The following is a 26429-nucleotide window of genomic DNA, read 5'->3' on the forward strand; positions in this document are numbered from 1 at the left end:
CTGGCGATTGCAAGCCCAAAAGCCGACGCGGGGCGGCGGGAGCAGAGCTACGGGCCCCGGAGACCAGAAGCCTGCGGGGATGGAGTCGTCCAAAAAGTTACGGGATCCCTCCGCCGAACGAGAAAGAGGGGACGACGAGAGAGTCGCGCTGACCGTGACTTTCGCTCTCCGCGGCGGGAGGAAGAGCGGCACCTCCCGGGCCGCCAAAGTGTTCGAGGTACAGCCCGCTGCCCGCCTCACTCATTGCTGCCATCCATCCCCTGGGCCCTCAGCAGAGAATGAGAAGAAAAGAGTTTGGATTTATACTCCATCTTTCTCTCCTGTGAGGAGATTCAAGGTGGCTTACAAGCTCCTTGCCCTTCCTCCCCCTCCTTCCCAAACGACACCTTGTGAGTTTGGTGGGGCTGAGAGAGTTAGGAGAAAACTATGACTTGTCCAGGATCATGCGGAAGGGGTGTAGGAGTGGGGAGACAAATCTGGTTCACCAGATGAGAGTCCACCACTCGTGTGGGAGAGTGGGGATGGGGAATCAAACCAGATTAGGTTCTCCAGATTAGAGTCCACTTGCTCTTAACCACTCCATCCTTCCTCCTTTGAGGAGGCAGGAGGATTCCTTTCTTCAGGCTGGGAGCTCTTCTGGAATTACCAGATGTTCTAGGCCATGGGTGTGGTAGGTTAGCTCACCTGGTGTGGCATCCTTCTGCTCTCTGATCAACTTCTGTTTAATTCAACCTGCTGGTGCTGCCTGGTTTGCAATCTTCATTGCTGACAGTCTGAAGAAATCATGTGCAGGTCCCACTTAATTATTGGGAGTTTGTTGCTGTAGTCCAGGATTCAAAAGGTCTCATCAGGGCAAAGCCGAGGGGAAAGCTTTGATTAGAAGAACCAGCTTCCCTGTGTGGGGTGCAATGTTGTCTGAATATCACCTTTGATCCTTATAAGCTCACCCCACTCCCCACACTAGTCAGTATGGTCTCTGCTTATTCAGAGAATATCTTTACTTTTGCAAAAAGGTCTCGCATGACAAATTAGCTCAGTTTTTCAGCACATCTTTTTGAAATTTCATCCACTTAATGTATTGTTAAAGGCTTTCTTGGCTGGAATTAACTGGTTGTTGTGGGTTTTCAGGTTGTGCTGCTGTGGGTTTTCCAAGCTGCGTAGTGCTGAAACTACTAGACCACAGCCACACAACCTGGAAAACTCACAACAGCCTGTTTCATCAGCTTAATTTTTAACAGTATGTGACAGCATTCCAACAAATTTGGTGTCCATGTTTTATTTTTATGAATCTATATTATAATATTAGTATAGGCTGTTGGTTGTTGACCCAAAGTCACATCCAAAAGCAAAAGCCATGCAACATTTTTATTAGAACACTACACTGTTTGTGTTATGATGGCATTCCTGAGTAAAAAGTATTGAATGGATTCCAAGTTTGGATATTTACACAGATTCTTTTAAATCTCTGATTTGATACTTTTGTGAATTATGAATGTTGTAGACATCTTATTCCAGATTTTTGAATGAGAATATCCCACTGTTATTTTATTGTTTTTAATTTTGGTTCTTGTCATTGTGCAGTGTTGTGGCAAAACAAGTTGGAAAAGTGGTGTGTGTGTGAAAGTGTATATGTATTTTTTAAAAATACGGCTATACACAAGTTTGTATTTTACAGATTGTTGAAGCTAAAATCCATCATCTTGAAAGCAGAGTAGCCAAAACATCTGAGAATATGACTGATGATGACCTTGAATTTTTCGTGAAATGTGAAGTTCTGAGCTCTGAAGTCAGCAGTCTTGTGAATTCCTTAAAGAGAGTGGCAGAGAATGTGAAATACAACAGAGAAGAAAAAGGTGTGCTATACATGAAATTTCTGCTTCCCTCAGTGGATGAAATTTGCTATTTAAAAAACCTTTGAAGATTTACATTTCCGTTCTCCCACACTGTACACCAAAAGCTAAGATCAACTGCAAGTTAGAAAATACATTTGGAAATAAATGTTCAAAGGAGTCAAATGAATGGCAGTCCTTTAGAGAGCCCCCCCCCCCTAGTTTAAAGAATGAGATAATTGCTCCAGTACACACAATGGTACCCCTACCTGTGTCTTGCTATGGCTGTTCTTTCATTTTGGAAAAGACAAAGGAGAGCAAGGTGCAAGGTTGAAAGTTTATTTAGTTTTTCTAGATCCCGACATGTTTCTCAATTTGCTTTGTCAGGTGATCTTCTATAGAAATTCCTCAGCTCCAAGGTGGGAGCTGGGAAATCGCCTGACAAAGCAAATTGCAAAACGCCTAGGGATCTGGAAGAGCTAAATAAACTCTTAACCTTGTCCTTTGTTTTCCTTTGCCTTTTCTTGCCCACTGGTGCAGCCTCATTGTCTCCTGCTTACTTTAAGTCTACCAACCTGGGGAACAGGTATCCATGCTCCCTTAGAGAGGCAGGGAGATGTGCAGGGCTGATTACTTATTTAAGAAAATGTTCGACTCCTCACTATCAGTCAAAAATACCCAAAGCATTTCACAATTAAATTACAGTCACAACACAAAATTAATATAGTGCCAACCCAATCAGCAGTAAACAACTGCCGCAGGGCAGTTCAATATATTTATAACCCCAAGCACGGTGCACTCATTGCTTTCTCCTGCTGACCAGATCCAAGCTGAGCTCCTGTCACATTGCTGCAGGTGGTAGTCTTGATAGTGATGATAAGGACCCCGTTCCTCCAAAAGCCAGGACTTAGTGAACTCCTCAAATGCATCAAGATGCCACCCTAAACAGTCACATGTGCAGCTTGACTACTGAACTGGACCTCCTGCTGTAGCCTGAAGGACTCTTCTGATGTCAAATACTCTGTAGAATCAAAGTGCCTTTGTTGCTGTATTTGTAGATCAAGTTCGGGATGGGTGAACATAGCTGGGCAGTTAGTTCTATAACTTCAGTGCCACTGCTGAGAAGGCTGTTGCATTTGTTGCATTTGTGGATCAAGTTGTATTTGTAGATCAAGTTGTATTTGTAGATCAAGTTGGGGATGGGTGAACGTAGCTGGGTAGTGAGTTCTATAACTTCAGTGCCACTGCTGAGAAGGCCTGTTCCAAAGTCTGTTTCATTTGTGGCACGCATGCTCTGGATTGGACAACACTGTATTAAAACTGATCAGATCCAGTGAGTGTGATTAGCATGAAGAAAGAGCCTTCTGAATTCATGTCTTCTGAACTGTACACATAAAAGGCACTTTCAGCAACAGGTGTGATTGATGAGTAATCACACACAACCCACACACATGCCCTCTACTCATATTTCAGCAGCCAAAGCAGAGAGCAGGCAACTCTCTGTAAATATACTTGTTGATGACATTGATAATTAAGTCCAAAAATTGCCAGTTCATCTGAACTACATGTTTTTATGGATGACCTTATGAATTACTGGTTTACAAGATGACTTATCTCATCAGAAGGGCTGTGCTAGGAATCCTGCCTTCCTCTGTTTCTTTATCCTAACTCATAACTCTCTGCACTATGCACATGGAACATGGTTTGTAGGCACTGGCTGTTTGCTTCTACTGTTAAGTTCTACTGTGTGCTGATAACAGAACTCCTAGATCCAGTTCTGTGAATAAGTGGACCTTCAAGCCTCATCAATAACTTTGGTATATAAGGGATCATCAGCATTCATTCATCACTTGAATGAATGAATGAATGAATGAATGAATGAATGAATGAATGAATGAATGAATGAATGAATGAATGAATGATCCCTTATATACCAAAGTTATTGACTAGGCTTGAAGGACCACAACATAAAGTATTTGACATATAAGAGCTTTGCATGTATGGTGTAAGATTTGAAGCCATTCAAATGAGCAACAACTCCTTCTCCTGTGCAGTCCTCAACTAGAATGTGCTATGTACTCATAGCCTGTTCTTCAACAGCTTTGTGGTTTCCAAGAAGGATACGAGACCTTGACAACTGCCATCACCTGATCACTAGATATGAACCTGATTTGGATCATGAGCATCCGGTGAGTTATGAAGGCACTTTTCAAACCGCTTTGGTCTAAAGACAATGCAGCTCATATCAAGTACCATGCAAATAATCATATATAGTTACACTTTTTAAATATTGTGATCCTATTGAGGCCAGTTGTTTCATTGTACTTTTCCCATGAAGCCTATCTTTCTTGTTTATCCCTACTATGTATGTTAGGAAGGTATTGTGCCTTTTAAAGGGGCTTATTTGGACCTCTTGGGTCAGTAGTTTGGAGTGGGAAATGGCTGAAGTGTGTAGAGATTCTGTTTGCTGTTTGTTTTTAAGAGAATAAACTAGTTATGCTAAAGGCCTTTTAAGCTTCATCTTTACCTCCACAGACACAGCACTTCTTGTGGCAATGAAGGTAGAATCCTTCCACTGTCATTGTTTCCTACAAGGTTCAGTGTGCTGATGGGTCAGTGTGACATCATCATATCGATTGGCTGAGAAGGTGATCATTGTTAAGTGGAGAGATAATAGTAGAGTCCTTGAAGGCACCAACTGTAGACCATTCTGGGGTTGTTTTTCCTCCTGATATGCCCTCTGAACAGTTACCAGAACCATCAGACACTGGAATTGTAAATGCACCCCAGCTACAGAAATGACTTAAGTAGAATCACCAAGAGACCCTATAACTGAAAAAAGACCCAACTGTAAAGAAGAATCCTCTTGCTGGATGAAGGATTATGTTGACTAAGGGCAAAAGGGTGTTACCCTGTTCCCCCGAATATAAGACATCCCCGGAAAATAAGACGTAGTAGAGGTTTTGCTGAAGTGCGAAATATAAGGCATCCGCCAAAAGTAAGACGTAGCAAAGTTTTTGTTTGGAAGCATGCCTGACGAACAGAATACGGAAATATAAGACATCCCCTGAAAATAAGACATAGCGCATCTTTGGGAGCAAAAATTAATATAAGACACTGTCTTATATTCGGGGAAACACGGTACATATGTCAGGAGGGTATTGTACCTTTTAGCAGGGGTTATTTGGACTTCTTCAGCCATTGGAGTTTTGGAGGTGTGGGTAAAAGTGTGCTCTGCACTCTGTACTCTGTTGGGTTTTGGGTTTTGATTTCAAATCCTGTTCTCTGTTGTTGTTTGTTTGTGAAAGAACAAACTAATTATTCTTCAGGACTGTCAGATCTCATCCTGACCACTACCAGACACAGCACCCACGCTAACAAAATGTAAACCTTATTATCCTCAGAGCAGACCCCCCCTTGTTCTCTTAGCTTGTTCTGTAAAACCCTCACATAGTTTGATGGTCCTGTATATAACAATTAAAGAATTGATGACAAATAATAACAATAATAATGTAATAGCAACAGACAAGGAACTGAAACAAAATCCACCTGCCCAGTGGCTTTCATCACTTTCAACTAGCTGGTTTAGTGAATCTTTCTGCCACATGCTGAGAGAAGCCACTCCCATGCCAGAGATTCCAACAGGCACCATGAAATGAAAACCCAACAACCTAAAACCACCCAGACTGTAAATTAAAATTTTAAAATTCAAATGCTGAATTTCAAAACTCAAATCTCATTTTCACAGTCTTACTAAGATTTTGGATTGAGCTTTGTAGACAGATATGAGATTGAATATTTATTTCCTTTTTTTCTGATTTTAGGGATTTGCTGATCCAGTATACAGGAAGCGGAGAGCCTTCATTGCTGACTTGGCATTTAACTTTCGACAGTAAGTGCAATAGGCAGACTAGGGCATTAAAATAACTTAGGAGATGACAGGCAAGCCATTCCCCTTGTCAGTGGGAGTGGACCAGCCCAGTATACAAGGAAATTTCCTGGTGCTAGAACCTAACTCAGCGTATTCCCCTACCCACCCACCCACCCACTAGAAACATTCCTGGTAAGTTAAAGGGCCATTTTGGCCCTCGGTAGTATTATAACTGGGGAAAAGCTTTTTGAAGTTTTTCCACATTTTGTGTACTTCTGCAGTAAGGTAGTCTGGTTTTCTGTGTTTACAGTTTTAAGGTTGACTGGCAAGCTGCTTGGAGTCAAGGTACCTATGGGGAATTAGTGAGAGTAGACTTTTGGCTTAATGAGGGGTCAGGTAAGCTCGGAATATTTATTGCCAACTTTTACTAAGAGTTGCTTAAGCAAGAAATCCGCAGGAGAGCTAATAAAGTTTAACAATTTATTATAGAAAAAAATAAACATAAAATCACACAATGATCAAAGCAGCAGAGCACACACAGTTGTAGGATATAGAAATCATTGAGTGGACAGGTGTGGAATAGATGGAGAGAACTGGGGGAATTTTCAGGGTAATACTGTACCAGATCTTTGAGTGGAACGGACTGATGAACAGAACTGAGTGACTTGTGCTAGCTTTGGTAGAAGAAACATCAACAGACAGAGAGATGTCCAGAGGTATTGAAAACTGGCTACTGGAAGAGGGGGCTTCTAATCAAGGGGGAAAGGGACCATTAGGATTATGCAGAGTGACCCTTAAATTCCCAAGACAAAGGAAAGTTCTGCCTTTTCTGCAAAAGACAAGCAAAAAGTAATCAGCTTGAGTGGCAATACTCAAGTTGATGGATAAATTAATGTTTGGTGCTTAGTGTTAATGGGCTAAGCCTGGGAGTGACTTCAAGACAACAGAGAAATTAGTCAGAGGAAGAAGTTTGAGATTAGCGAAGTATCAGCAGGATACTTGGGGCATCCACATTAGCAAGTTAGTAAAACAGATAGTACAGGGCTAGAGGTGGAAAGCACTGTTCCCAAGGCAGGTATTATCATAGGTTTAATCCCTTTAGGAAGGGAGTGACAGGCAATTATGCAAGGCTAGATGATGGAAAGGGCAACTCCAGACAAGATTTTCTGTCCTTGTGAGTACTCTAGCTAATACAGAGAATGGGCTGCCCATTTTTGGCTCTGTACAGCTGGGCACCCCAAGGGTTGGCAGGATGGGTAGAGACACTGTTGTCTTGAAACATAGCCCCCACCCACCCACCCACTATGGGTCAGTCTGATAACACTTCCTAGATCCCTTCTTAGCATGTTGTCTGTGGCATGTAAATGTCTCTTAATCCAATATGCTGTCTGTTCTTTTACAGGGGTGATCCTTTACCGAGAGTTGAATATACTGCCCAAGAAATTGCTACATGGTGAGGGTACAATTTCAGATTATGATATGACAGCCCATCAGCTATGGAAGCTTTATTCCTGTACTCATTTAGCACATATGCTTCAAATAATTCACATCTGTTTTTAAAAATGGCACATCATAGCTGTGCATCAGCTGGGTTGGGTGTACAATGAACACATTCAGAGTAAAACCACCCCATGTGTTTCGTAAAAAACATTAACCTGGGACTGTTGATTGTTATAGCCATCTTCTGCCTTGACAAATGTGCAGGTTGCAAAAACTGGTCTTCCCCATCCCAGAGGCACCATACAGGGTAGGCATGGGTAGACTGTCTCCTTAATCTCTGGCCAACGTAGCAGCATGCTACTAGGGATGGATGTTATGGTTCATTGCTTTTCAGGGATATGGATGATTGCTTTACCAGGGCTCCTACAAAACAGTAGGAGAGGCTCGATGAGTCATCAGAACACAAGAGAAAGTCTGGGCTGTTCTCTTTTTAACAAACAGTTCCAAAAAGCTGAAACAATCCTTTTTCCAGCCTGGACTCCGTGACAGATGTCAAATGAGTCCTCTCATTTAAGAGCAAGATTTTATCACTGAACAGTTTATTGAGGCGGTTGCCAAAATCACTTCAGCTGGAAGAAGAGCCAGAAAGGGCAATGGCACACAAATGCCCCCTGTCCCTTCCCCTCAACTGGCTCGATTTTCGCCTACCACCAGATCCCTTCCTACATCACACTCTATTGATTGTGGCATCATTCCCTACCCCATACAGCTCCCCCAATCACATGACCCCAACCAGCTTCATCTGGGAAGTAGGGAGAGGTGAAAGATTGTTAGGGGTGTAAGCCAGAGACAGAGAGATTTACCTGGAAAGTGGGATGCTATCCAGACTTCACTTGTTGACCAGCCTTAAGCAATAATTTAGAAAGGCATAGTTTTCTAAGCAGCAGTGGTGTAGGAGGTTAAGAGCTCGTGTATCTAATCTGGAGGAACTGGGTTTGATTCTCCGCTCTGCAGCCTGAGCTGTGGAGGCTTATCTGGGGAATTCAGATTAGCCTGTACACTCCCACACATGCCAGCTGGGTGACCTTGGGCTGGTCACAGCTTCTTGGAGCTCTCTCAGCCCCACCCACCTCACAGGGTGTTTGTTGTGAGGGAGGAAGGGCAAGGAGATTGTAAGCTCCTTTGAGTCTCCTACAGGAGAGAAAGGGGGATATAAATCCAAACTCCTCCTCCTCCTCCTCCTCCTCCTCTTCTTCTTCTTCTTCTTCTTCTTCTTCTTCTTCTTCTTCTAAATACATACATACCTCTATGTATTTATTTACAACATATATATGCTGCCTCCACAGAGACCTGTTTGAAGTGAATCACAAAGTTTTTAAAATGCAAAGTCAATAAAATACACAAAAGCATCAACAAAAGAATTTTCAGTATAAAACAAGGCAGAACAATTAAATATGTACAGCTTTATTGGGAAAAATATTTTCCTAACTCTCTGCTTTCCAGATGCCCTGCACAGATCTGTTCTTCCAGACCATGACTCTCCAAACTCACGTTTACAGTTAGAATTTTTATATTGTGAAATGTCTGGCTGAAGTACGTATGTATGTAAATTGCAGCAGATTTTTGGTTTATTCCCTTCCAAGTTTATTCCCTTCCATATTTGAAAATGGGGACAACATTAGCTCTCCTCAACCCTGCTGGGACTTCTCCTGTTTTCCAGGAGTTCTCAAAGATTATAGCAAGCAGTTCTGAGATTACCTCTGCCAGTTCTTTTAATACCCTGAGATGTAGTTCATCAAGCCCTGGTGATTTGAATTTATTTAAAGTATTCAAGTATTCCTGTACTAGCTCTCTATTTATTCAGTGCTGAATTTTCCTACTGTATCTTCTGATCCATTCCCCCCCCCACCCCCCACCCCCCAGTTAAGCACTGTTTTTCTTTCGGGGGGGGGGGAAGACATCTTGGTGGAAGCAGTCAAAGGCCCATGTGATTTAGACATTGCTAACAATAGCCATGATTGGAAGCCTGCATCTTTGTTTCTCAGCCCACAGCTTTGAATGCTATGCCTCGATATTTATCTAAAACACAGACAGCAGTTGTGGGATGCTGGCTATCACCCTTCCTAGCAACACTTCGGCAGCAAAAGAAATAAGAAACACAATACCCAAACAGGAAAAGGTCATTTGTCTTGGTCAGCATTTCCAAGAATGAGCTCAATTTTCATAAAACAATGTTTACAAATGTGTTAGAACCCCAGAGCTGGAGTTTAACCCCCACCCCCCAAAACAAAACTACTTTCCATGAGGCTCTCTGCCATTGCTTGATTACTTGTTTCCTTTCCAAGAACAAAATAGGTGGGTCCTTTTTTTTGTAGAGAGAGAATGAAAGTTTCTTTCTAACTCAATAATTGTAAAATGCAAAACAAAGGTCAGACCACTCCTAAAACGTGCATAGCACACTATTCATGTTTTGTGATATTTAAGGTCTGTTCTGAAGGTCTGGATCTGAATATTTAAAATAATTTTTTAAAGGACCAAGTACTTCCAGTGAATACGTACACTATGGCATCCCCATAGTAACAGACATGCTAAGGACTTAAAGATGTATGTCAGATGGAAATATAATTTTAAGCCTATTAATCAACCCAAATCAAAGTAATAATTGAAGTCTTTTCATTCTGTGGCATGGAATTCTGTGGTGGACAGTCTGTAAAGAAGCTGTATGTTTCTTTGCTTGTTTAGTGATTGAAAACCTTTCACTCATGATTCAGATATCTTTTCTGTTCAGCATTTTGTTTGTGTGATCGATTCCTCAGCTGTGTGGATCAACACAGTGCTGCAGAGGCATAACCAGAGTCTTCCTGCGGTTCCATCTTATGAATTTTATTCTTGGATTTGAGCATTCTGCCTTGCTTCACAGTCTTCTAATTGTTGTTAAGTTCAAGACACTCTTGGAGAAAGGATCATTTTGGCTGATTCATGCTTTGTAAAATGGGTTGTTTGTATAGCGATGTTTGTATAGTGAATCACATCATGTCAGTCATGACTTTCCATGTACACGGATATATAAACATTTTCCCTCCACATTTTATGCAATACACCAAGACAAAGTACGTTGCTGCCGAACATATGAAGCAACCCTGTTTTTTTCATAGTGGGAAAAATGTCACCAAGACGAAAAAATTCATTCGTTTACATAAAGTTTCTAATGTGTACTTGTGATAACATGAGTGGTTTTAGCTAATGTTCTATGGCTGTTCTTCCAGATTTTTAATGTGAAATCTGGTACCTTATAAAATGTTATTCGACTTCCTAGTAGTAGTTTTTTGGACAATTTGTTCATTTCTGACCAGGGATGCCAGAAATTCCAGAGAGAAATTTTCCTAATCTCACTGGTACATTAATCAATAAATATATGGATCGGCTCTAGTTTCTTGTTAAGTGTACATTTGGAGGCAAAACCAGATGTGTGGCCACAAAATGTGTGAAATGGCCCTAAATCTGCCATTGTCCCATCCTCATTATGAGAATATTCATTAAGAAATATGGCTACATGGTAAGTTTGTATCATGACTGGACTCTCCTTTTCTGCTTCATTACTTCCAGGTTTTCTTGTTCTCTCATCAAATCACAGCTGACTTATGCAAACCCCAGGTAGTTTTTCAGCCTCCACATCATGATCCTGGAATTTCTGGTCTCCCATCCAAATGCTAACCAGGAATGACCCTGTTTAACTTCCAAGAGCTGTTGAGATCAGGCTAGCCTAAACTATCCAGGTCAGGCATAAACTCAGATTATGCCACTTATTCCTTCATTTCAGATAAATTGTTCAATCCCCCTCTTCCCTTTTCCTACATTTTCATACTCCACAAACTTTCACCACACATAAAATGATTGCACTTGGGTAGATCAGCAGCACTTTTAAACAGCAAAATCCTGCTAAAATCCACTGTCACAATTGAAAATTTGATATGTTATGGGAAGAGGAGGGACATATGTGTGATATGTCATTTAAATGATGCTGTTCCCAAGGAGTCAAATCAAAAGGTGTTGTTCCTAGAGAGGGAAATTGCCAGCTAACTGCTCTTGCTTTCAGGAGAGAGATCTACCAGAAGCTGAGAAGTCTTTACCCTACCCATGCTTGCAAGCAATACCTAGATGGCTTTCATCAGCTTGAAAAACACTGTGGATACAGAGCAGGATCCATCCCTCAGCTGCAAGCCGTCTCTACATTCTTAAAAGGCAAGCTGGTTTGGCACTCTGGCATTTTAGCTCTGTGTAGTCCCTTCCCTTGTGGCTGGTAGATGCTGCTCAGTGGTGTTTTCGTATGAACTACCAACTTCTTGTTTCCCAGACAAATTATTCTCCATATGTTCTGGAATGAGCCAGACCTTAGTTAAGGGCCCTGGACTGTGGCCCAGTACAAGAAAAGTGAAGAACAGAATTTGTGTTTTTACAGCGATCAAATGGGAAGGAAAATAAAATCAAGTGAAGTGTTTCCCATCATGGCATCTCCATGTTGGGGTTTTTGGGGGGTGGGTGGGTGGGGGGTCTGTAATGTACAAAGTTTCTATCCATAAAGAAAGGTAGCAGTATTATTATTATTATTATTATTATTATTATTATTATTATTATCATCATCATCATCATCATCATCATCATCATCATCATCATCATTATCATTATCATTATCATTATCATTATCATTATCAATAATAATAATAATAATAATAATAATAATAATAATAATAATAATAATAATAATAATAATATTATTATTATTGCTGGAATCGCTCTCTTTTAAGCATCCAGAATCTGTTACATCAATGAATGTGAATTGTCCAATATGTAAAGGACCTGCAAATTTTCCAGACCAAGCTGTCTCCAAAGCATTACTTTAAGGAGCAAAAGACCAAAGCAAGGAATGGGCACGTTACTGTTACTGTCATTGTTGTTGAAATGTGTTGACTGGCTGGCTTTGACATGAAAACTTCCAGCAAAAGTACAAAAATGTGCTGTTCTTTCCCAAAAAATGAAATGAAGAAAAAGAGAGTTGTTTTGGAATATGTGTGTTTGCATACCTCAGTGAGTTCTAATCGAAAGCAGGAACAATAGCCAGAGGACAAACAATTGTATTTAATTCTGTTTGGAGGCCAAGAGTGGACTGGACATTTGTTCCTATAGGTTCCTTTAGGGCAATTAGTCATGACTTCTCTTTCAACTCTCTCTGGGCTTCCAGAAGTGATGGAGCAGTCCGTCCAACAAGACGTGCCTCAACTCCAGTTCTTTATTGCTGTTCTTTTTTTACTGGAGAGCTATAAATGACAAGTACAATTTTTACAAGTTACCTCTGCAACTCCCCCCCCCCCCATGCAAAACTTTTAGACTGTTCAGACTTAAGAACTGGAGGGCTGTTGTTGTTGGGTTTTTTTTACCATGAATATTATACAGTTCTGTTCCTTGCTATTTACGGAATTGTTAACCTGAGATTACAGAATCATTTCATGAAAACTAGTTAATTAAGCATTAGACAGAAGACAGGAACCGTGATAGCTCAGTAGAGGACGCCCTGCTAGGAGTAAAAGAGCGTAGTTCATAAGTGCACACGTGTCAGAGAAATCTCCATGGCGTCACAGCGTTCTGAAGAACACACCTGGTAGGTTACATTCTGTATTGGACGTTATTTGTATTTAACATTATTTGTGTTTGTACTGGACGTTCCATTTGCACAGAAACCCTTCCTCAAAGGTGCCAAGAGTGGCCTAAATTGAAACCACTTGTATGTCAAGCATGTTTTGGTGCTTCAGCAATGGAACTGAATAATCTATTATCAGGATCACTATCTAACTGAGGAATGATCTTTAACATGTAACAGATTGGGTAACTGACCTTTGGGGACTTTTAACAACCTTTGATCAGGTTGCTTTGCTTGCAAAGATGGAGGCATCAGGGATGTAGTGATTGTTGCTGTGAGTGAGTCCGACTGTTGAATGAACCCTACATGTTATAAACGTAGCAAGCTGAGGCCCAGATTTGATTGTTTTCTTGTTTTCTTGGTAACATCTCAAACTAGTTGTGTTGCTTGCTCTATGTACTACTATGTCCTTGGTGCTTTATTGCGTGCAAGAACAATAAGGTCCCATGACGCTGTCCACAAATGTCAATATCCCATTTTCTTTGCACTAGCAGAGTTATCACTTGCATGCATACATATAACAAACGGATCATTTTAAAAGTAAATTTTAAAGTTATTTTTGCAGCTGCTGGCACTGTGATCAACAAAAAAGAAGAAGTGGTGACTGGAACAAACTGATAGGTCAGGTGGCTTTAAAAAGTGATGTGGGGTGGGGAGAGATAAGAATCCAAATCACTAACACGGTAGGAACCTACCACCCTAATTGTCCTCTGCAAAACCATGGATGTGCAAAATCCCTACCAAGCCACATGTATCAGCAGCTATAACCAGAAATCATTAATGACAACAATGAAAGATAAGGTCTACTTTAAAAGTGATTTATTTTCCATTCTCAATACAGCTACATTTGGTAACAGAGCAAAGAAGCATCATCTGCAGTGGCACCACCAGGTTGTAAGAAAACATAGTCCTTGTGTGAAACCCAATTGTGCTGGCTGAGATGAGTAAGAAGCCACTCAGTAATCACCCATGAGTGGCTTTGGCAAGGTCTTGATACAGTCATCAATAAATTGGGGGCAAGATCATGAGGGGTGTACCAAAGTCCCAAAGTTGAAGGAGTTTGCACACCCCTAGTTGGCATATGTCCTACCATTCCACTGAACAAAGGCTGAAGCCTGCCTCAGGCCAAAGAAGCCTTCCATCAACTCTTTCCTTTCATGGAAGAGCCACTTCAGTTGGACAGAGGCTTCCTAGGCTGGAGAATTTCCTTCATCCAAAGGCAGAATGCATGCCATTGTCAAGTTTCTGTCAGCCAGCAGACTGTCTGTTATGGAAGCATATATCTCAGCCATCTTCTTAGTTACTCTTTTGAATATGAACATACTTCTAACATTCAAGCACAGAGAAAAACAATGTCAGGATGATTCTTACAGATCATTTAAGGGGCCCTACCCATTCTGTTCCCAGTTTCTACAGCTCTATTTGTTTCTCTTCCAGAAAGAACAGGCTTTCAGCTGAGACCAGCTGCAGGGCTTCTGTCTGCTCGAGATTTCCTTGCTGGCCTGGCTTTCCGGGTCTTTCAAAGCACACAGTACATCAGACATTCATCTTCCCCAATGCATTCCCCAGAACCGTAAGTAGGAGTGGGGTGATAATGTAAGAGTTACATATTGTATTTCAACCTGCTTTTCCAGACAAAATTGGCTCCCTGAACAGCAAACTTGGCTCCCTAAACACACAATTATAAAATACAGTAATGCAAAATGTAATAGATGATAACAACGAAATGGTGTTTTGGGGGTCTCAATAGGAGCTCAGTCAAGGCATGGTTGAAAGGTTTCTGGGTGTAACCTCTTCTGCCTCAAACCTTGCTTATGGTAACTGGAAGGTGGGAGGAGGTGGCTCTCAACAATTATTATTACCATTTATGTGATTTTTAGACAGCCCATTCCCATCAAGATGGGCTCAGGGTGGCTCACATAATTCAGTACACAATCACAGCAATACAACAATTTCCATTTACAAATTAAAACCAGTCTCCAATTTAAGTGCCATAAACAGCAATATAAAGCAAGAGAGGCAAAAGGGAGGCCAGCTGAGATCGTTACCATTGCTGCCCTCAACTATAAGTCTAGAGCAGGGGTAGGGAACCTGCGGCTCTCCAGATGTTCAGGAACTACAATTCCCATCAGCCCCTACCAGCATGGCCAATTGGCCATGCTGACAGAGGCTGATGGGAATTGTAGTCTAGTAAACTTTCCTGAGAGCCGCGAGGTTCTGACCCTGGTCTAGAGGAACAACTCAGTTTCACAGGTCTTGCAGAACTGATATAAGTCTTGTAGACTTTGCTTTACAGGAAGTGGCCAGGGGACTATATACCAGCAGAAAAAAGGCTTTGGGTCTAGGTCTTCAACAGTATTCTAAGATTTAGCACTGGCTTAGTTTTAGCTGTCACTATCAATCATTTTTGACAGGTTCATAGCATGGCTTAGCTTTAGCTGTCACTGCCATTCATTTTTGATAGGTTCAAACACCTTTCTCTGGCCACACAAGAATGTTAGTGATCTATCATTTTTCTGTATATTACATTCTGCTAGTGACGTCTTATATCAAAATCCAACAACAGAACTTGAATTGCCAAATTTCCTAATTTAACAAAATAGTCTCTTGATTTGTATGGCCTTTGTTGACATTTGTGACAGAAAGCAATAGTTAGGTAGCATGTGGGGGATTTCTGACCCCTAAACTTGGATCCATGGATTACCATCGAGTGAGTGAATTAAATGAGATGCTTTTATTTCTATTCTAGCTCAAGTAGGCAGCACTCATTTCAAACATTCGGAGACCTAACCTTTAGGCTCAACATTTCTTTAGAATTAGAGTTGCATTACTTCAGTACAATCATCTAGCCAACATTAAAAAGATAATGAATGAATGAACAAATTAACAAATTAACAAATGAATGAATGGATGGATGGATGGATGGATGGATGGATGGATGGATGGATGGATGGATGGATGGATGGATGGATGGATGGATGGATGGATGGATGGATGGATGGATGGATGGATGGATGGATGGATGGATGGATGGATGAACAAACAAGCTCTTGTTGTTTGGTGTGGTTGTCAGGTTGCAGGAGACAAGGCAACTGGAGGAATTCCTCAATTGATTCCTTTCCTGCTCATGTCATCCATCACCACTTGCCACAATGAACAACATAAACATGAATACTAGCTATAATATGCAAGATGTAACAAATGGCAGAGGAGAGATGATAACAAGCTCTGCAGAGGGCCAGGTGGGAGACTTCATGGTTGTTTTGTCTTCTGCTGCACTGGTGGATTTAAACATATGTCCACATTCACCAGGATACAACAGGACAATCACAGTTCACCATAAAAAAGAAACACACTTCATAATGTTCTAAAATGTAATTTGTTTTCACAGTGATTGCTGTCATGAACTCCTGGGCCATGTTCCCATGTTAGCTGACAAGGAATTTGCACAGTTCTCACAGGTAATACCCTTGCAAGAACTTTTAACTATCTGTATGCTGTCGAATTGCAGAAAATTTATGGTGACTCCAGCAAGAGGTTTTCAAGGCAAGTGAGAAGCTGAGGTGGTTTGTCATTGCCTTCCTCTACAAAGTCTTCTTGTGTGATCTCCCTTCCAAGTAGACCTACTTAGTTTCTGAGATCTGACAAGATTGGGCTACACCATGCTGCCTTCCCTCCCCTTAAATATTCTTACTAAATAGGAAATGGCTGCATCCTCATGACATACATCCTAGTGTCTCTGCTGCGGGGGACACAAAAGATACAACCAGATTCCTGGCATTTCTACATGAACATGCCCTCGCTGACATTATTTAAAACCAATACCATTTAATTTGTTTGTAAATTATTTGGAGGTGATGAGGTGATGAAATGATGAAATGAATCGCTTTAAGATTGGACAGTCTGATCCCCAGTTCTGTCCTGATATTGCTAATTGTTCTAATCACATGGGTGGGGACCAGCAAAGTCTACAGTATTTAATTTTAGAAATAATATGTTTAACCTCCATGGCTAATCAGCAATCCAGATAAGAACTATTGTTTTGTAAACCACAGTGACGAAGGGAGGGGGAACTATGCCCAGGGCATGAACTGCCTGCACACACCCTCCCCAACCCTGCCCCCAACATGCCCCCAACACGCCCCCAGCCCTGCCTCCCCACGTGACTACAATGGTGGCACCCTGGACAAGCCGCCCTGGTTGTCCCCATTGCAGCTACACGCCACACTATGTAGAATTCATAGAATTCAATAGAATTCATTCTTGTGACAGGGCTATATATTCATGGTATATTTCTGAAAACCAAGTTCTGAGGTCAAGCAAAAGGGTACAGCTGTAGGGTTTTTGAAGATATCTGGATAGCCAGTTTTGGAAACCGGATGCTGGATTAGATAGTTCCTTAGCTAGGAACCATCAGGGCTCTTCTTTTGGTCATATGACCCTCACATATCTGCTCAACCTCTTTGTATCACCTGCTTGCCTACTTTAGGAGATTGGACTAGCTTCTCTTGGAGCATCTGATGCAGATATAGAAAAACTGTCAACAGTAAGTATACGTCATGTTAATATAGGGAAGCTACAAAACCAAAAATGCAATCCTAAACAGAGTTGCACTTTTCTATGCTCATTGTTTTCAGTGGACTTAGCCAGGGATAACTCTGCTTAGGATTGCATTGACTGTGCTCCAAAGGTTTTCAAAGCAATCACAGGTGTTCCTTTACAACTTGCTCCCAAGGATGGCCCGGGATGCTTTGGAATTTGTCCTTTAAAAGGATGTGGATTCGGAAAATCCGAAGCCAAATAAAACATTGTTTTGTAAACCACAGCAGACATATTGCAGCAGACATAACTAATGGCAAATTGAATAATAGCATTCACATATTCACAAATCTGGCTGTTCACATATTCACAAATTTGGCCATTATTCAGGCACTTGGTTGCCTTGCATGTTGGAGATGATCAGAGAGAAGAACTCCGCAATCATATGACTAACAGGCCTATTTACCAATCAGAATAATTACTTGCAGATCTTGCCACAGAAAACAATTCTGCTGATAGGATCAGTTTTTCCAAAGGATTTCTTAAACCAGTCACATTGCTGACTCACTGGCTTATGGGAAGTGAGCTTGAATATGGTTTTAGATCAGCCAAACGGCTGTCACTTGCTACTTTCCCCCTTTATAGAAAGACCTCCCAATTAGGAGAAGAGTTGTAGCATCCGAACAATTTTTAAAAACTTCTATTCAGTCTCATGTCAACATACAATGGATACTTTTTGACAGAAAAATCATGATCCATGTTTCAGTTCTGAATGAAGACACATGCTATTGTCAAAACATAAATTCTGCCCTGGGTTTCAGATGGGCCCTGGAAGCCTCCATTTGCCCCACTGGGAAAACTCACATGTATACCTCAGTACATGTAAATTTTCCAGACAGGAATACAGTGTGTCCCTGTGGGCATTTCAGATCAGAAAATTGGGGTGGGGGCAGGGGGGGGGACAGAAGTCTCTTCTCATGTAACATGATCCCAATCCAGATTGGGATCATGGGTGCCCAAGAATTAAATTCCCAGCTGAGAACTCCCAGAATATGTCTGTAGAAAGACACAGTAATGTACAAACTGGCCTTTAACTTTTAGAGGTTTAGCCAAATTCACAGAGGATAGGCTAATCACTGGCATGGGTGAATGAACCCTCCATGCTCAGAAGTAGCTCCCCCACCCCTTGAATGCCAGTAACTGGGGGAAAGGGTAGGGAAGGGCTGTTTTTATTGCCCTAGTTGTGGTCTTCCTTGTGGCAAGTGGCATAATAGCAAATAGGATAGTGAATGAGATCTGACACTGCAGGGCTCCTCTTTTGTTCTTTTGTGTTTCTCAGCTCTACTGGTTTACTGTTGAATTTGGCCTCTGCAAACAAAATGGATCTATCAGAGCCTATGGAGCAGGTCTCCTTTCCTCTTATGGGGAGTTGGTGGTAAGTAAAGAGCGTTTATCAGTCTCTGGTGTCCGGCATTTTAGAAACAGCTATTGCCTAGAGGGCATGTGGGTATCCTAAGCATTTTGAATTAGACAAATTTACCCACTGTGCTCACTAGAGGGCAGCATAGAGCCTCCTATGCGCACAGATTCAAATGAAACTGCCCATCATATTTCTGCTTAAGAGTGAAGGCACCAAGTCTTCGGCAAACTGTAATAAAAGAATAGCTAGGAATACTGAAAACACTATTGATTATTGCTTATCCTGAATCTGTTCTCCCCAATCACAGTCACTGTGCTCTGAATGTTCATTTGGATCAGAAACAAATATCTCCTCAGTTCCTAATCCCTTGCATTGAATCCTGAGGTATATACTGCTGCTATTCATTGTGGGATGCTGTGCCATGCTCACTGAGGTGGACTTTGAGGACCCTGCTCAGAATGTCTCTCCCTTCCAAAGTTAGCTGGTTGCCTACCACTTGAGCAAAGTCGTGCCTCCCCTCTGGGATTTTCTACTCCCAGCCACTCACCTGCTGCCCTATCTAGCGTCACAAAAGATATTTTTATTTTTAAAAAAACTACATCTTTGCCCAAGCCTTTTCTTGGATGTTTAATTTTTTTAAATGCTGTACTTTTTTCCCCTTAATCCATTGTCCCTTTAAATGTGATTTGATCATAATTTTAGTTTGAATCCAGTGACACCTTTACGATCAACAAAGTTTTATACTTTGTATAAGCTTTCTTGTGCATAGATATCTGAAGAAATATTTGAATAAGTGTGCAATCACACAAGAATGTGTACCAAGAATGAAACTTTGGTGAAGAGAGGAGTTTGTGCACTTGATTCCTCTTTCCATCGAGGTGTATTTGCCTATTTGGAAATATATCTTTATTGCACATGCATGTTGGGCCCCTCGTGATGCTGGTTTAGCACAACGGCCCCCTTTACCCTCTCCTTAAAACAGCTCTGGCTGGAATCTGCTGTTTGGAAAACTGTGTAGAAACAATCTTGCAAGTTATGTTAGCCAAACAGGGAATAACAGGTCTAAGCAACGCAGCATGGTCCAGAACTGAAAGGGGAATGATTCCTGGTTTCTGTGGAGACTGATCCAAACCTCAGTTCACCAGTTGCATGGGGATGTTTGGAGACTCATTTCGTCAGAAAGAATACTAACACAACTTGTTGGAATAGAAATCGGCCGCAGCCCAAAATTTATTTAACACATAACCAAGAAACCTTGAAGCTGGGCGAGCATACCAGAGCACATCCTGGCCCCCAGGTAGCAAACCGCTGAACCTGGTTATAGGGCAGCCCAAGCTGACCCCTTAGGCTCCTTAGGACAGAAACCCCTGTCCCGGCACATCCCCAGGAGGGAACGTGGAACAGGAAGCTACTTAGGGTGCCACAAGCGACGCAAACCTCAATTGGTGCTTGACACCCCTCTCTCGCCGGCAGGCAGCGAAGCTCTCAGCGCAGCCCCCAGGCTTGGCTTTCGAGAGCTCTATCGCCACCACGGACCTCATAAGGAGGCCCCCGAGGTGGGAAGGTCCGGCATGCAAGCTTCTGCCTTCCCCAAATAGGATGTGCTCTTATGCCCTACCGCCCAGTGAACTGCGACAAACATAACAATATGAACAACCCCTCAAAAAACCCCTTCCAATTGGGACGGGGAGGGAGGGCCTTAAAACGATCTGGCCTTGAAAGAGGCCCAACCCCCGCCGACGCAGCCTTTTAAGGCTGCCAGAGGCCCCTGTCACGTGCCGGCACCCGGCCACGTGACCGCCTCATCCGGCCGGCGGGAGGAGGTAGAAGCCTCCAATCGTCCCTCCCCCCTTGCAACGGCGCCTCCAGGCTGAAGCCTGGGGCGCGATTTCTCTCAAAAATGATCCCAAATCATGCAACCTACAATTGTGACTTCAACTTTAAAATTACATTTTAAGCGATCCATGTTGAGTGTGCAACACTCTGTTCAGTTTTTGCTTTTGCATTTGCAACTTGGGAACACATGCCAGTCCTTTTTTCTCAGTAACCATCAGGCCTACAAGCTGTCTTTCAAAATAGGATGCAAGATTTATACGACCCAGGCTGAACCCCTAATGACATTTTGTTTGTTGGCCAACCTCATGTTTTTCTGAGCTACAGGAATTTACCCCAGGCACTTAATGCTGCACTGTAGATTTACTGTAATATCAGCTGTTCTACATTATGTAAAATGAACTGTATATTAACACCCAGGTTGGAGTCTAGCCTACGTACAGTAAAATGTAATGGCCCATACTTCACTGTTGGCAGACACCACTGGGTTGCAGGCTTCGTTTGCAGAAAAACAAACCTCCTTGAGCTCTGCTGGGCTAAATCAGGTCATCTGACCATTTCTGAGCATCATTTCCCATAGCAAAGATTGAAGGCTTCTGCTTGAAAACTGCACCTGAGCTCCTCCAAACATAATATTGCTACATATTTCTGATACATCTGGTTTAGATTTCAGAAGTATTCTCACAGGGATATCTTGCATTCTATACACTGCTAACCAAGAAGCCAGAATTCTATTTACTACATTTTACACCACGTTTTTCTTTTTTCTTTTCTTTTTCACCCACTGAAGCAGAAATAGTCAGGACAGCATCTCTCTCTTTCTCTCTCTCCCCTCTCCCAATAATTGTTATGACATTTTTGGGAGTAATGGCATGATTAGAAATATACAGCATGGGGGAGAAAATATGGCCAAGCCAACAGAACCTGACCTTAGAAACAGCTGAAATAATGCTGGTTAACAAGTCATGCATCTGAATGTGAGGGAAATGTGGTAGGGGGATCGAACCTCCCATCACTTCTCAGTTTTAACTACTGTGTGATCCCCCTGAACCCTCATTGGTGATTGCATGGGCAGAGCTACCCCACTGCTTTCCCACTATGGGTCCTACTGCAGTTCAAATCTCAGTTCAAGTTAATGGTTGTATGTCGTTGAGATCTCTGTTCATAACGGTCACTGCTGTTTTTCTTTACCAGTATGCTTTTTCGAAGAAGCCAGAATACAAACCTTTCGATCCAGAGGTGATGGCAGTCCAGCCTTACCAGGACCGGACTTTCCAGCCTGTCTACTTTGTAGCAGAACATTTTGAAGATGCAAAGTTTCAGCTACAGTGAGTGTAAAAGTGAAAACCTATTTCGAGAGATTTTGACCCCTTCCGCACAGCAAATGTATAACAGGTTGCAGTTGGGATAAAGTAACCCATTTTCCTGTGTTTACGTTCTCATGCATCCGTGCAGGCAGTGATTGGAACCCCCGGAAACAATCTGGGTTTTTGTTGCACCTTTGCACAGAGATGCGTCTCTTTTTAAAATTTGCTTCCCGCCCATGCGTAGCTATGCAGGCATGCACAAATGAACCCCCACAGCCATGCTGATGTTTCACAATATAAACCTCTGCATTTGCATAGATGCACAGATGTAAGCTGTGAAATTTTTAAAAGGCAAATAAAGTGCCTCCTGCCAGGCCGTTTCCTTGCGAGCAGCTGAAACTCGGGATTTTTGAAAAGCCTCACTAATAGCATGATTCTCAACCCCCCCCCCCCCAGTTTGGGGAAAATAACATGGGGCAGACTCATTTTAGGGGCGGGATCTGCATGAAGATCCCCCCCATGGGGTTTTTACCATCCTACACCCATGTTTATTGGTCTGTGCAGAATGGGCCTTACAATGCAATCTGAAGAAGTGTATCCTTTTTAGCTGCTTAGAATTGTCAATTGTGACATCAAACAATGGTAGCATGGCCTGTAGAACTTCACCATTGGACTATGTTGCAAATGTCCAGATGGGGATAAGGATGGGGATAAGGAAGATAGACATGGACACACCCTCAGTGCACTAATATTGTGTTCTGTCTTTTTTTTTTACTATGACGATGAGCAGAGGGGGAAAAAAGCATTAAAAAGCCATTTCAGCTTTTTCGTTAGGGTGGGAGGGTGGGTGGGGGCGGGGTGGAGGAGGCAAAGAACAAAAAAAAAGGCTATCCGGCAAAGCTGAGTAGCCAAAGCCTGAAAAATCCAGGAAGCATTCAACTTTTCAGCTTTCAGCTGTCTCTCCCCCACTGCTAATCCAGAACTTTAACCACTACACCACATTGGAACTCTGTTGTTACCTATATGTGCATTTCTATATGTGCACCAAAGGTGTGGGAGGAAAGCTGTATGTGGAGCCTCCATTAGCAGATACTTCCACTCTGAGAAGGATAATCTCCATGGTCAGCTGTTACTGCGTAAATTGTAAGACCAGCTCTTTTCAGGATAAAGATGACAGAATCTGTTGCATCTCCCTGGATTTTTATCAACACCAGTATCCTAGTGCCTCCCTCCACCCCTCCTTCTGATTCTCTGGCAGCATCTAAAACTCTTATTAAAGCACCGCTTCTTCAAAACTATTACCATCTGCAATGGGAAACAGAGAACTTTGATAGAATAGCATTTTTTTCAATCCAGCAGGACCAGGAAAGAAAATGGCAGGCGCAACTTTACAAAAAAGGCAAGTCTCACTAATATGCATCCAGAGCAATATAAATGCTTTTTCTCAATCCAATTGGATTGGATTGGATTGGATTGAAAAAATGCTATTTTATCGAAGTGCTCTGTTTCCCGTTGCAGATAATAATAGTTTTGAGAGAAGTGGTGCTTTAATAAGAGTTTTAGATGCTACCAGAGAATCGGACTCCTTGACAATCTGAGCGCATGTTGACTTCTGACTTCTGCCAAAGAACGCATGACGGCAATGTCAACTTTATCCTGAAAATGGTATATCATGCAACAGCATGCTTCTGAAAAAGCACTTTTTAAATATTAACATTACTGGGCAGTTGTTTCTCTTCAAGGCTTGGCAATTGCTTACATTCAGTTGTAAGAGAGTTGCTGTGGCTTAAGTTAACAGAGATGGGGATCGATATTAGATTATTATTACTTATCAAATCTCTCTATTCAAATACAACCTGGCAGGGGTGTAACGAGGCAGCCCTGGGCAAACTGTAGCCCTGGGCAAAACCTGAGTTGGATGCCCCCCCCCCCATGGGCGGCCACTCCACCACGACCAAATTTTTTTGCACCAGGACATTGGTGCCTGTAGGGGGTGCATTTTTAGACATATCAGCACCAATATTTCAGCATATCATCAGGAGACTGTCCTTATGCTACTTGCCAAGTTTGGTGAGGTTTGGTTCAAGGAGTCCAAAGTTATGGACTCCCAAAGGAGCGAAGGAGATGGGGGCTACCCTTTTGAGGGTCCATAACTTTGGACCCCCTGAACCAAACTGCACCAAACTGCACCAAACCAATGACTGGTGCCATCACAACAGTCTCCAGATGATACCCAGAAATTTTGGTGCTGATACGTCCAATAATGCCCTCCCTGCAAGAACATCACGAAATTTGCCCAAGAATCTTTGTTCTGCATTGAGTTTTCTGCATTGCTGTCAATGGGGGTTGCAGGCTGGGGGGGCACATTTCTGAAGGCACAGTCTCAAAACTTTCAGGGTCTCATCAGGAGACTGCCCTAACGATTTCACCCAAGTTTGGTGCAGTTTGGTTGAGGGGGGCCAAAGTTATGGACCCTCAAAACTGTAGCCCCATCTCCTATTAGCTCCCATTGGAAACAATGGGGGATAGGGGCACCCCCTTTGGGAGTCCATAACTTTGGAATCCCTGAATCAAACCTCACCAAACTTGGGGGGTATCATAAGGACAGTCTCCTGATGATACGCTGAAATTTTGGTGCTGCTAGCCCAGGGGTAGGGAACCTGCGGCTCTCCAGATGTTCAGGAACTACAATTCCCATCAGCCTCTGTCAGCATGGCCAATTGGCCATGCTGGTAGGGGCTGATGGGAATTGTAGTTCCTGAACATCTGGAGAGCCGCAGGTTCCCTACCCCTGCGCTAGCCTAACAACTGCACCCCCTGCAGGCCAAAAATGGAAACCACTAAAAATACCCCAAAACGAACCCAGCATTTTGATGCCCTCCACAAGGTGATGCCCTGGGCAGCTGCCCACCTTGCCCAATGGGCATTATGCCAGTGCAACCTGCCAGATAAAATGTACAAACTCTGGAGACCTAACCCCAAAGATCCCCGTCGTGACAGGTGTTAAGCAAGGCTGTGTATTGGCCCCAGTCTTGTTTAACTTATTTATTAATGATTTGGTACAAGTGTTGTCAGTTGTTAATGCACACAGCCCAGTTCTTTCAAACAAACTCATACCACTCCTCCTTTATGCTGCTTACATTCTGAAAAAAATGTGCCATATCTTTTTTTCCCTTAATAGAAAATATGCTCTTCGGATCAAGAAACCATTCTCTCTCCATTACGATCCCTTTACTTCCAGCGTAGAAGTTCTTGACTTGCCACAAAAAGTCAAGGAAATTCTCTCTTACTTGAAAGATGAACTGCAAAATCTCTGTCAGGCTCTTGAAAAGCTTTCATAAAATAATTAGCCCAAACCGGTGCTAATTATACAGTATTGAGTCCATAATGTATAACGCAGTATTAAATCCAAAAGAAATCACATGGTGTTTATGTGAGGAAAAATAATGTTGCAGATAAGTTAAGTGGTAGATAATGTGATGAGAGAGGAATTAGAGAAATTTCATTTATGCACTGAATGTAGAATTCGTAGAATTTGAGAATTATACGAAAACCCTCTTGAAAATAAAAAATATTGCCTGGTGTCTAAAGAATAAAAGTTTGACTGTCTGCAGAAATTCTGTACGAAAGAAAAGGCTGTATCTCTGAGGACCATCTGCCTTACCTCCATCAGTAGGAACATATACTGCAGGCCCTCAAGTAACAACTTCACTGGTGAACAGATTTGTAAGGGAAAAGGCAACAGGGGTGCACAATCTGGATTTGGAAATATCTGCAAGCACAGGATAATGCTGTATTCAGAACAAGTACCAAAAAAAAATCAAATCCAAATGTTGTAGTTCCAGATATTCAGAATAATTCCTAATATTCCATATCTGGTTTACCCTCAAGGAGGGAGACTTTCCTTCTGAGTTGTAAATTTTAGAATTTATTGTTTCATGGCTGTGTTTAATTGGTGGGAGTTCCCTTGGGACCTTCACCTTTTGGAGCCAGTGCACCAAGAGTCCACCTGGAAATTTCCTGGGCCACCTACAAGAAAAAAGAAATGGATTTGGGGTTGGCAAGCTGTGAAAAGGGCTGTTAAAAATTAAAGTCTATTCATTGTTAAACTCAAATTACAAATAAAATAGATCAACTTGATTTTAGATAAATGGGGATATTTTATATTACCTTGAGGCACTTTTGCAGTTATGTCAGGCATAAGGATAAGGTTTGTTAGATAAATATAGATAGATTTTGATTTGATAGTAAATTTTGTCTCTCTGTATGCTTGGTCTGTGTTCCGCTGTATCAGAATCAGATCCTGTTGCTTTGGGGGGAGAGTTTGCCAGCAGTATGGCATACCAGCATGGTAGAGGAAGTTGGCACATGGGAAAGGCTGCAGGAATGTTGCTGAGCTTCCGTGCTGTTCCCTTTGAGTAAGAAAGAATGGCACACTCTAGTCAACAGTACAGGGTATGCTGTGCTTCAGTCTGTTGCCTCCTGGCGTTGTCTT

At 42.2% G+C, this 26429-nt stretch overlaps 1 protein-coding gene across 1 annotated transcript; it reads left to right on the forward strand.

Moving 5' to 3' along the window:
• Positions 1–79: 79 nt before the first annotated feature.
• Positions 80–25275, forward strand: LOC125435334 (tyrosine 3-monooxygenase-like). The gene is made up of 12 exons (XM_048501524.1): positions 80–217; positions 1676–1853; positions 3930–4018; positions 5654–5721; positions 7103–7153; positions 11237–11382; positions 14273–14408; positions 16227–16296; positions 17325–17381; positions 18714–18809; positions 21822–21955; positions 25116–25275. The coding sequence occupies exons 1-12, from the start codon at positions 80–82 to the stop codon at positions 25273–25275; spliced, it is 1323 nt and encodes a 440-aa protein (XP_048357481.1).
• Positions 25276–26429: the final 1154 nt, after the last annotated feature.

This window comes from Sphaerodactylus townsendi, linkage group LG06 (genome assembly GCF_021028975.2).
Source record: "Sphaerodactylus townsendi isolate TG3544 linkage group LG06, MPM_Stown_v2.3, whole genome shotgun sequence".
Lineage (NCBI taxonomy): Eukaryota > Metazoa > Chordata > Lepidosauria > Squamata > Sphaerodactylidae > Sphaerodactylus > Sphaerodactylus townsendi.